The sequence below is a fragment of the Xiphias gladius genome, chromosome 21 (assembly GCF_016859285.1).
Source record: "Xiphias gladius isolate SHS-SW01 ecotype Sanya breed wild chromosome 21, ASM1685928v1, whole genome shotgun sequence".
Taxonomy (NCBI): domain Eukaryota; kingdom Metazoa; phylum Chordata; class Actinopteri; order Istiophoriformes; family Xiphiidae; genus Xiphias; species Xiphias gladius.
This window is the reverse complement of record NC_053420.1, coordinates 5,511,509-5,523,735: the sequence shown is the minus strand read 5'-3', so window position 1 is coordinate 5,523,735 and position 12,227 is coordinate 5,511,509. Positions and strand designations below refer to the sequence as shown.

Here is a 12,227-nt window from a genome sequence, read left to right as displayed (position 1 = left end):
TTATTATTATTATTATAATAAAAGATCAGAACAGATTCCTAAAGTTTAACACTGGCCTTTAAAAGCCAGTGAACTGTTGCCAGCAGCTGGTAGAGAGCAGTTTTTTGAGTGCTAACGAGACGTCCTGGTGCAGAAAGTTAATGACCTGAAATCCAACAGTAAAGCCTCGGATAGCTGTCCTTTTTCTGTTTTTGTTTTTTTTAATGTGGCTGTTGAATGTGAAGAAATGGCGGTGTTGCTTTGTAGAAACGGCTGAGTAGATACAAACCTGTCTTCCTACACCCCCCCTTCTCTCTCTCTGTCTCCCCCTCCCTCCCCCCTTGCTGTAGCTGCTCCATCCTCCATGTTGGTTTTGGTTGATTTGCCGTCTGATTTCTTCTTATCCTTCTCCTCTCCCCTCCCTCCCTCTAGCCATCCATATTGCAGCCTGTCCAAGCCATATTCATGGGCCTTGTCCTGGCTATGCTCTACTGGTGTTTCGGCCAGTTGTGGTAGAAAGGTACACACCGACATGACATCCGTTTGTTTCTCTATCTGTTTCTTCTGCCTCCTGTCCATATGTCCTTCATTTGTCTGTCGTCTGAGGAAGGAAAACTGGATGGAGTGAAAACATTCTCCTGCTCTGTGATGAATTCAGGGTCATAAGTTTCAGTGGGATCAGACCTTCAAAGTTCCTTGTAAAAGTGAGCTATATCAGGATAATATTTGATAAACAATCATTAGAAATTTTAAAAATGGGTTACGCTTTAAGTTCCCTTATTTAGCACTTATAAGAAATATTCAAACATTTAATCAATGGTTTATAACACTTTATATTGTAGTTGGTAGCAGATATAAGGACATTTTAAATTATTAATGTACAGTAGTTGTCGACAGTTATAACTAAGACATATGTTGTTATAATAGTGTTTTCCTACATTGTCATACATTATCCTGTGGGCCTCCACTTATGGGTTCCCACAGGAGGAGTTGTTGTTGTTGACAAATACATTAATAAACACTTATACAACTATATTCTGGTGTGTTATAAACATTTATTAAATGTTTGTATACTTGTTACAAATGCTTAAAAAAAAAAAGGGGGACTTAGATAATACACTGCCAAAAAATGAAACAAAGTTTGTTTGATATGAACTTTAAATTTTGAGTAGTTAAAGGTGCAATCCCTAAATTTGTTACGGCACCTGCAAGTTCTAGAAATTCTACCAAGCCCACTTTTGGATGTTTGGATGTTTGACTTTTAATCTGCTTGGATGGGTCACAGATTAGTTTTTAAACATCAACAGCGTATTAGGGGGACATTTGGTGGCACTGTTTGGTGCTAAATAAGACCTGGTATGATTTCCATAATAGTGTCAGTACAATACCAGAGTTTAGGAGTTTACCTAACTTAAAGAAATATTTTCTAGCAAATCCTTTTTAAACAAATGAAGCCAAAATTCCTAAAATGTTAGATGTTGTCTAAGAAGCTGTACAAGAATAACAATATATATATATATATAAATATAGTCTTAAACTACCTAGTCAAAGCAAGAAACAGATTACAAATCTGACAGGACTTTCAGTTCCTGCTTTCAGTATTTTACAGTATTTTATTCTCTGTGCTATGGACACATTTGGTCAGTACCAGTAAAGTATTGAGGTTCAATATGCAGCCTCAAATGTTAATATTTTTCACCATTAAGGTAAAGCTGGGGATTGGACAAACATACATGTAACAGTGTATTGTTGCACACATTTCTAGACCCCAGTAAGAATAGCTATTGTGCAGGAAAAACCTCTTAGTAAATTATTAATTTAGTTTTCATACTCTATAATAACATTAACAAATGAGAAGGGAGGATCAGTTTGGGGTCATGTGGGTTTAGTTTTTAGAGTTTAGTACATCATAGTGCAGGCTGCTGTTACGTAAAGGTAACCGGGCTGTTAGAGTTGAACCCTGAATTCTGATCAGCAGGACATGCTCCTCACCACCTACACTTCCCTTTAAGACTGAGTATCATCTTCATCATCATGGCGGTCTGTCTTTGTCTTCTGGTTTAAGCAGCTCTCACTAAAGCATGGCTGTCTGTCCATTTGTCCGCCGGTCAGTCAGTCAGTCTGCCTCCTTGTCAGTCACACTTCTTCTACTTCTGCTCACCTGCAGCTAACACTGAAATGTGCTCTTTAAAGAGACCGGTGCCCACCAACCACAGACCCTCCTTTTAAAGGGATACCTCAGTCTCCTCAAGGCCTGCTGACATTTTTCATCTTCAAGGAAACATTAGTCCGCAGGCTCCCACAAGAAAAACTCTCTGACTTTGTTAGTGTTGCACTGTTTACACAATGGGTGCTGCAAGATATCAGGTAACAAGCTATGAATGCCTGTGGGTGGATAAGCTGGAAAGTTTCAGGGAGAAATCCGTCCCACCAAAATCTTTAAGCGGTTGTTGCGATGTTTCTCAGAATTACTTAAATTGCAGCAGCTTTTTTTTGAAAAATTACAGTGGCAATTAAAAACTCTGTCCTCTGCAGTTTTTGTGCAAAACCTCTCATTTTGGTAGGTTAATATGAGCATTTGGAGATCTTTACTGAAGTCGTCAGCGAAAGTAATCCATGCAGACTGAAGGAGCCAATACCAAAGACCTCAAGTTATGAGGCGGATATTATTTATTTTTCTTATTGTCAATAACTTCCGTGGAAAGACTAAAAGCAACAGTGGTTCCTACTGAAGATATCAATTTTTGAAAATACCTCAAAAATTTAAAGTTTCATGTTTAAAAAAAGACTGGGTGGTTTCCTATTACATCTTGTCCCTGTAGTTTTAACAAACATTACTCAAACAGAAGAAAATGGTGCATTTGTTGGGGATTATTTTTTTATTAATACACATTTGTTGCTCCTGTGAGTATTTCCAGCAGCAAGACTGTGTGTGTGTGATTGAGTCAAAAATAAACTACAGTGTGTGTGTGTTCATGGTAATGAAGGAACATGTCACCCAGTGCAACAGTGTAGCTCTCTGATGTTTCAACTGAGCTCTATGGCCCAGAGGAACAGACGTGTTAGTAGCATCAATTTTATTGTTGGTTTGGTTCTGCACTTGGAATTTGTTGATAATAAATAAAATATAAGATATCACAAGACTTTAACCAACTTTTTGCTCCTCCATTTAGACAGTCAGGTAAGGGCTTTCTTGTAGACTCTGTAGACCTCTTACTCTCCAAAAAAACAAATGGTTAGTTTTAATTTTTGGGTGAGAGATGGTTCGGTGAAGGTTGGTGAAAATAATGGGAGTAAGAGCTCAGGTTGAGAAGGTATCATTCAAGGAAAAAGAAACAGCAAGAAAAATCAGTTTCTTTAGGCCAAAGCTTGGATTAATTTAATTATTATTATTATTATTTATTATTATTATTTTAGAATATTATTATTTTAGATTATTCATTTATACTTAACAGTGGTCCTGTTTTTGATTATTTATTTGGAAAGGGCAGATAATAGTAAAATATTGCTACTATTATAAATATTGCTAATATTTGCTACAATTCTTCCTATTTGAATTTAATTCTAATTTTATATTTTTCCTCAAGTATTTGCATAAACGATGCAGAGTTATTTAAATTTTGTATTAATTAAAAGCAACATCCTGGCACAGCTCAGTCAAACACCCACAGGTCTGTGTAAGAATCAGGATGTGACGAGTTGCAAAGTTTACTGTCAATACAGTAAATAGCCTGTTAGTGTTGAGCTTTGTTTTGGGCTGAGACTTCCTCTGAAACATTGTGAAGATAAAGGTATCCCTTTAAAGAGTCAGACTCTCAACTTCATATCTGACCCCCACATAATAAAAGTGAGTTACTAACACTCTCCTCCACCCTGCCTCTTTCATTCACTGTCTTCACAGCTCCCTTTCACTTTCAGGGTGTTGGTGCTTTATTTTTATATATACATATATTTTTCATTTTATTTAATTTTATTCATCATTTTCTCCATCTCTTGTACCAGGGTTTGTGGCTAATTTATTTATTTTCCTTTTATTTCTTGCATCCAGTCTGCTGCTTAATCTCAATTTTGTGTTTGTTTGTTTGTTTGTTTTTATTTATTTATTTATTTTCATTTTTTTCTGTCTTACTTTACCTGCTTACAGGTTTGGTGTATTGTTTATGGACTCACTGCAGTTTTTTCCCCCCTTACTCTCCAGCCATCAATACTTATTTGTTCATTTTAAAACATTCATCATTCTGTCCATCATGTTCGCTCTGTGTTGTTTGCTGCTTGTCTGTTTTATTCGGTAATGTCAGACCAGTGCTTCCAGTCGTTTGCTGTGAAGGAAAACTGGTCTGTAAATTTCCTGTTTTTCTACTCAGGTAACCTCCTCAGCCTTGTTTACTTTGCTGCTTCCTACTGTGTTTTATTTTACCTTCTGTTTTATTTTTCATTTACTCCTTTCCTCTACCTCTACTGAAGTCCCAAAAGACGATATTACGTATTCATTTATTTTCCGTTATTCGGTATTTGAGTTGTGGGAACAAGACAATTTACTATAAACCCGTACGCTTATCTACCATACAGCTTCCTCATATTTGATGCGCACAGCTGCCTCAAAATGGCAAGAACTTGATTAATAAACCTTTGTCATATACTGAATCATTGGGAATCATCTGCTGATGAAATGGACTAAACAGATTTAAACCTCGTAATCTGTTACACGTTACAGGAAGATGCAGAGGTTTAGAATTATGTTTACAACGTGCCAACAAAATAATGTCTCAAAATTAACTTTTCTCTCGGTGTGTGTTTTAGTGAGTGTATTGACTGCTTCTCACGGAAAATCATTTGGCCAAATGGAAAACAAGTGAAGCAGTGAAAGTTATTGGAGAATGATTGATAGAAGAATTATAAAGGCTAGTTCAGTGCCACATGTCGCACTCACACCTTTACTTTAGGTTTAGTTGGTATGAACCAATGGGGGGGGGGAGTGAACCAAGAATGAACCAAGAGCTGTACACATGAAGTCACATGGACCAACAGGTTAACTCATTGATTGGGCAGTTTTGGTGATGTCTTCCTGCATCGTCAGAGCAACATGGACCCACAGAAGAAAATCAAATTCTAGTGACAGACAGCAGGTCATGTGGGACTTTACTGAACCTGATGTGTTTATTTATCTTCTCTGGTGTCGCAAAGAGCTCCTGTAGAAATAACTGATTGAGCTTTATTAGTCGAGACTGTAACCTCATTGGTCATGAATAGTGACGTACAGATAGAAACAGGATGAAAAATAGGCGCCTTGTACTGGAAGATCTCTGCAGTCGCATGCTGACATGCGTAAATGTTACCATGAATACCATACATGCATACATTTTTCTTTTACAAATTGCTTAAAGGCAAATTTTCTGACCAGTTCGCAATCAACAGATGGATTTAATAGTAGTAAGTAACTTTTGAATCAATGCTAAAATCTTATCTACAGAATCACAGAGTCCTGGAGATGGTCTGCTTTTCGTGCCCACCACAAATTTAAAAGCACCAGAGTTGGATTGGAGGCAGACCAAGACCCTGTTTTTCAGGCGGTGTTGGTTTGGTTCTTTAGTCCACGCCACGGTTTGATTGACAGCTTTCAGACTGGCCTAAACGAACGAAACTAAAGGGCTCCATGTCAAAACATCCTTCAATAACTTTTCTCAAATAGATAAATAACGTGTGTGCACAAAAATTAAAAATATCATCTTTAGGGACTTCAGTAGCTTTGTACTTTTGGCTTTTTTCTTTAAATTTCTATCATCTTTTTTCTCCAGTCCTCTGTTCTTTCTCTTTCCTCTCCTTTCTCATTTTCTTTCTTCTCCTCTTTGTCTTCATTCTCTCTTTCCTGGTTTCATGCTTCGTCCAGTTAAAGTGAAAAGATGTGAACACAACGATCAGACTAACTTGATCTTATGTTTCTCTGTTTTCGTGTGTGTGTGTGTCTGTGTTGTCGACTCTGTCTGACAGAGCGGCTGGAGCCCCTGGATGCCGGTCATCGCAGTGATGGTCGCCGTGACGGCAGCCGTCCTCTACCCCAACCTCTCCAAGAGCAGCTCCACCTAGGACACACAAACACACACCTACAAACACAAAGAGGAGAGCATCACTGCTTTACTTGTATAAAGTCTAATTGTACATAATTGTAGAGGGAATATAAAGGTTGTGGTTTCTACAGAGGATTCAGATGCTTCTTAGTTTATTATTATTTTGTTTTTTGTTTTGTTTTTTTTCTGCGACGGGGAGTTCTATTGTCGTTTGTATTCTCTGCTCTCTCTCAGCTCTGGTGGGGGCTTTTTGGTTTTCGTCTCTCTGCTGATTTCTGGGTAACAAATCGTTCTCTAGCAGGCCGAGCCTCCACACAAAAAAAAACACGCCTCGGGTGACGTTCACACCCGTCCCGTCATAAACGAACAGGCTGGCGGTGAATGCAACGCTTTCCAGCAGCCTCGGTGCAGTCGGGGGAACTTGATCCGCGTTCATCACTGACAACTGACAGGTCTGCGTCTTCTAGTAGGAGCATCTGCACACCGTTGAATAAAGCTCAGTATTTACCTGTAGCTCTGTCAGGGCTGCAGTGTTTTATCAACACTCAGGAGGGTTCTTAGGCAGGCTGACATATTTTGATATTCGGTATCTTCACATGTTCCTCTTGACTTTGAACCGCCTCTTTATTCAGCTTTAATTTTACTCATTAAATTCTTCAAACCCGCTCAGTGTTTTCACTTCCCTCCCTAAAAATGTATCTTTGAAATCTTCAGTATCAGTCATCTGTCCCTATCCCTTTCTTAGAGCGAGATGATTACTTTTAGATTGTAGCTGCTGATATTTGGTGCCGGTATACTTTAAATATTTGAATTTGGTCTTTTTCATGCCAAAAAATCGGCATTATTCCTTTTTCTTCTTGTCAGTTTGGGATATTCTTGCTGAGACAAAGAACAATGATTAAAATCATATTTAAACTTCATCCAAATAATTTGTTAATGTCAGTTCAGTTTTAACGTTAAATCACCAACTTGGCAAAGCAGGTAACTGCTTCAGACCCCTAGGGGTCCGAGTGGCCTCAATTTGTCTATGAAGCATTAACTTGGAGGAAGGTGAATACATCTCGCACTGTTCCTTATAGAAATTAATCGGGGAGGGAAATCCATAGCCACAACACACGGGTTGTATTCAAAGTCAGTTAAACAAATAATGTCTTTATATTATGTCAAGAGGGTCCCACTGCTCATTTATGCCCTGGGTCTGAATTTAATAAAAAGACAATATCAACTCCAGACATCAGTAAACCAATAACTTAAATCCACACTAAAATGCTGCATTAATACTTCATGAAAATCACAAATTGAGCAAAAACAGTGATAAAGAGTGTATCAGTTAACCACCTTCAGTATTGTAGTCAACCGTGTACCTGAGTCTGCTGGAAAATGTTCACATAAAGGCAGTTTCAGGAAGCCCTGCTCTGTTCTGGTATGAGTCGGCCATGTTGGATGTCTAACATGGGGTTTTCTCTGTGTTTTGTTTTTTTCTTTTCGTGGGAGTTTGTTGGGTCGGGGTTGAAACTTGAAACCAAATTATTCAAATAAAAATCAGATTTATTTCCTTTGTTTTTGAATTTTGGGGGCACAGAAAAGGGGGTCGAAGTGCCTCTGATGTAACTAACACCACCGTTTGTGTATGTGTGCGGGCAAACAACTATACACACACACACACACACACACACACAAACCCACACACTTTCTCTGATAAACACACACATACAAACCCACACACTTAGTTTATATAACTGTCAGAGGTCTGTTGATGTGTGTGGAGAGAAGCTGTACATTGGTAATACACAATGTCTTGGCTTTTTCCAGAGCTTTCAACTGCTACTCATGGCCTTCAACAGCGCATAGAGTTAGCTCATTGGGTTCGTTCACAACAACTGAACCCACCCAATGACAACTGAGCTAAATCTATGTGTTCATGAAGCTTGTGAGACGGGGCTTAAAAGCTCAGAAAATAGCTAGTAAGTGGACCTTGAGATAAAATTTTGTCAAATCATTATTGTGGTTTCATCCCAATAATTTATATCAGCTGGATGACGATTGTAAGCCGCGTTAGCATCTTTAGGGCGACAGTGTTGGCCTGTTGGCTCAACACTTTGTCCAGATTAAAATATCTCGGCGACTGTTGCATGGATTGTAATTTTGTTCCCAGAGGATGAATCCTAATGACTTTACTGATTTTCTGACTTTTCATCCAGTGCCACTGTTTGGTCAAGACATCCACTTGTCAATCACTTGAGCTCATGACAGGATAGCTCAAAAACAACTGAATTCTCATCAGTATATTAACTGTCCTCATGTTAATAAGGACAGTTACTGTTAGCTTTAACATAGCTTGTTAACATGATAAAAAAACAAGTTGAAGATACCCTCTGGAGTAACCTTTGTAAACTTTTTTTTTAAAAATTGCATTTAGCTGACCAAAACTCATTGTATGTGTCAATCATGGATGTATTTGAAGCTTTGGCTTGATGGACACCACCACTCAGCTTTGCGAGGAGAACCTGGCAGCAGCCTGCAGAACGGGGCAGGGTTCAACGTTGAAAGTTTAGTCCCACCCAGTAACTCCAACCGTAACCAATCGCAATGACGTGTAACCTCCCCAATTTCGACAGTAAAGCCAATCATGAAACCACGGTGGGCGGGAGCCCCGCACTGTTCTGCAGGCTGCAGGCAGGTATACCTGAGCTTTGCTACCTTTTTCCCCTAGTGGTCACTTGCGGTGCTGCAGCGAAAAAGGCATCTGCAGCCCAAAAAAAGCGACATCTGTAAAACTGTTGATGGGACACCTTGATCTGTAAGGTCAATTATTGGTCTGTTACCAAGTTTTAAACCATGGAGGTTTAATGACTTGAAACCATGGAGGTTTAAAACTTAAAACTTTCCCAGAGCCTAGAAAAGACATTTTAGGCTGTGACGTCATCCCAATATAAAGTCTATGTGAAACGTGGGAGAAACACGTGTGTGTGTGCAGTAGGCTGCACAACCGAATCCTAAAAGCTACAGAAAAAATGTCACTTATGCGCATGGAAGTTATCAGTCAAGTGAAAAGGCGCCATCTTTGAGTCCAGTATCCAGTGTGTATAATACATCCATAGTGTCAATCCAATTCCTTCCTCTTAAACATTTTCAGTGCCAGTTTTTTTTTTGTTTTTGTTTTTAGAAAATATTTTTAAATCCTAAATTGCTTTAACCCATGTTTGCTAGCTTGCAGTTGACGTTCCTTACCTTTTACAGGCCCATCGCTGCACATCCTGGCACTTTACCACAGTCAGCCATTGATTAATGGAATAACATGAAACCTTTGGCAGAATTGTGTCTCGTAAAACCATTGCTCCATAGTGCTAATAGTAGCCAAACAATCTTTAGAGTATGTTTGAAGCTGTGGTATAATTCAGCACAAAGTCCATTTTAGATTGATGAGCCAAGTCTACAGGGCATGGAGCTGAGTCAGAGGTGCCCTGATTGCCACCATATATAGGATAATGCCACGTTCATGTCTAAATTGAGTTTTTTTTATTTACTTGTAAAAGCGTTCGGGTCAACAACCAAGACGTAATTACAGCTGGGAACGCTCGGATATGTCGCCTTAATGGCGCTTAATAAATGGGAGTGTCGAAAGTGAAATATGGACACCATACACAGTACGTCCACCATAATCGTATAATCCTTCAATTTAAAGTTAATTACACCCAAATGTGACAGATATAGTGCTGTTTTTTCAAAGCACAGTGTTTTTAACCCATCATGTGACCAACTCTTTAGTCGCACAACTGTCGTGAACATTAGAAAATCATAAACATGACAATCTTTCTCATCTCTATCATCCATCGCATATGACATGAACTTAGACTTTTAATTTGGAGAACAACGTGTTATTTCCTCTGGTGCCACGCTCAGCACAAACTTTACATTTTTTTGCCCCACTTTGGGGAAACAGCTAAGGATAAAAAAAGTCGTCTCCTCAGTTTTCCTCCATCTAAGGTTTGATATTTCTTATGAGTAATGAGCTTTACAGCCTCACAGGGCATCGTGCATTACCACAGAGTTCAGTTAAGGTATCGAGCAAGAGTTTTTTTTTTTTTGTGTGTGTTTATTTGTTTGTTTTTTTAGTTTTCAGCTCTTGAAAAGTCTCAAACTGAAAAACGTGTCCTAAACTTGTAACAGAGAAGATAACTGTCAGTATTACTTAAAAAAAAATAAATAGACGAAACGTACTGATTATCAACATGGTTTTATATTTGTTTCAATATTCTGTGATAAACGTCAGACCAGTTGAGCATTGTTGTCCTCCACTCCTCCATCTCCTCTCCAAACACAGTTGAACAATTCAGGCCTCTGCTGTTAGCAGACATTAGATTATTTCAAGGTGTGTGTGTTTGTGTGTGTGTGTGTGTGTGTGTGTGTGTGTGTGTGTGTGTGTGTGTTTGGTTCACACTCTGGACTCTGGAGCAACGTTTGTCATCATTCGTGTACTCTGTCTTGTTTCTGTGTTTTAAAAAAAAAAAAAAAAAAAAAAAAAAGACGAACAAATATTCCTGATGTTTAAAGAGAAAAACACTACAGTACAGAGAGAGAATTGTAAAATAAAATGTTATTGAATGATGTTCTACTAGACTTATTTTGTTAAAATTGTTTAGAGATATGAGAGGGAGCTATGTAGAGGATATGATGATGATGTATTGAATATGCAGAGCCATGTTTGGATTAAAGTTGTAGCAAGCTGACCCACCAAACCAGCTTCCAGTGTCTTCATTCAACTCAACAATGAGAGCCGAACTCTGCAGACTGAACAGTCTGTATTAAATAAGATCAGAAACAAACGGTTTCACATCCGGGCCCTTGTTTTATCTTGTTTTTTCATCCAAATAACACAATGTACATAACGTATTCATGAACAGAGGAATCTGTTTTACTTTAAACATTAATTTGTGATAACTACACCAAAAGATCTCGACTATTCTTTATGGGAGTCAATTCACCAAAGAAAATAAAATAAAAATAAAATTAAAAAATCTCATAATTACAAGTTCTGGATCATGGTTATGGGATATCTATCTCAAAAACACGAAATTAAGGTCTCCTAATTGGGAGATCAGAATCGCGTATTTAAGAGAAAACAATTTCAAACAAGATTACTGTCTTATAATTTCAAGAGAAGGATCTTGGGACATTTATTTCAAGATTAGGATTTTGAAGATCTCATAATTACAAGATCCGAAACACATTTGAGAGAAAACTTTCGGAATTACTACTAATTATGAGAACAAGATCTTGTATTTAAGAGAAAACTATTTTTGCAAGAGTAGTATTCCATTGTTATGAATGAAACCAAAAAAATTGAGTAGCGGTTAGGATCAAAAGTGTTTGAGAGTTATCTCAAAATTACAAGATGTGTGATAAGATCTGCATTGTTTTTTTTTTTTTTTCTTTGTAAACTACAATATCCGTATCTCAAATTTATGAGATACTAAGGAAGGAGATGAAAAGAAGGAGGAAGCAAATTTTGGCAATGTTAATTTTTCCTCCCAAGTAAACAAAAACTTAAATAAAAAATCTGTAAAGGAGAAAAATGGAAGAAACCTGAGGAGGAGCAGAATAGAGCAACAAAGTAGATTTACAGTGTGAACAATCAAGATCCAGGGGGACATCGAGGGACTTCCAAGTGCTGCCAGACCGACGGGACCTGAGCCACATGACAAGCTCCCATCCACCACGAAGACCTGGAAAGACAACAGACCACACACAACATTCAAAAGGCAACACCAAGCACATCATTCACACGTCTAGGAGAGGGAAAGACGAGGAGGAGGCCGGGACTCCTGGAGGATGAAGATCCAGATCCAAAACATATGGAACGGGGCACCAACAGCCAGGAGGGGGAGAGAAGTCCCAGGATGGTCGATGGTCCAGCAAAGAGAGCGGAAGGAGAAAGTAGGGAGAGAGAGAGAGAGCGTTGGATGCTCATGTGCTTGAGGGAATAAACAAACACGGTTAGAAAGATGCAGTAGTTTTCAGAAAGTTTACAGTAATCTCGTCGGCGGGACAACATGGACTCTACCGTATGTACTAGGTTTAATTGATTCAAGAATGAGCCACTAACTGAAAGTTTAGGCATAAAGATGACCTCAATGGAGTCAGACAGTCTGATGCCAGCAGCCTGCGGACTTCTATTCAACT

The 12,227-nt window shown here is 38.5% G+C and overlaps 1 protein-coding gene across 11 annotated transcripts in view; it reads left to right on the top strand.

The window, feature by feature from the left end:
* Positions 1-10,570, top strand: part of slmapa (sarcolemma associated protein a) — a 75,220-nt gene extending 64,650 nt beyond the window's left edge. For 8 of the 11 annotated variants that reach the window (XM_040158548.1, XM_040158547.1, XM_040158553.1 and 5 more), the window contains 2 exons: positions 412-499; positions 5,968-10,570. In XM_040158548.1, the coding sequence (XP_040014482.1) occupies positions 412-495 (84 nt within the window). In that variant the 3' untranslated portion in view covers positions 496-499; positions 5,968-10,570. The remainder of the gene's footprint in view (positions 1-411; positions 500-5,967) is intronic. The other 3 variants (XM_040158556.1, XM_040158557.1, XM_040158555.1) reach the window with 1 other exon arrangement.
* Positions 10,571-12,227: the final 1,657 nt, after the last annotated feature.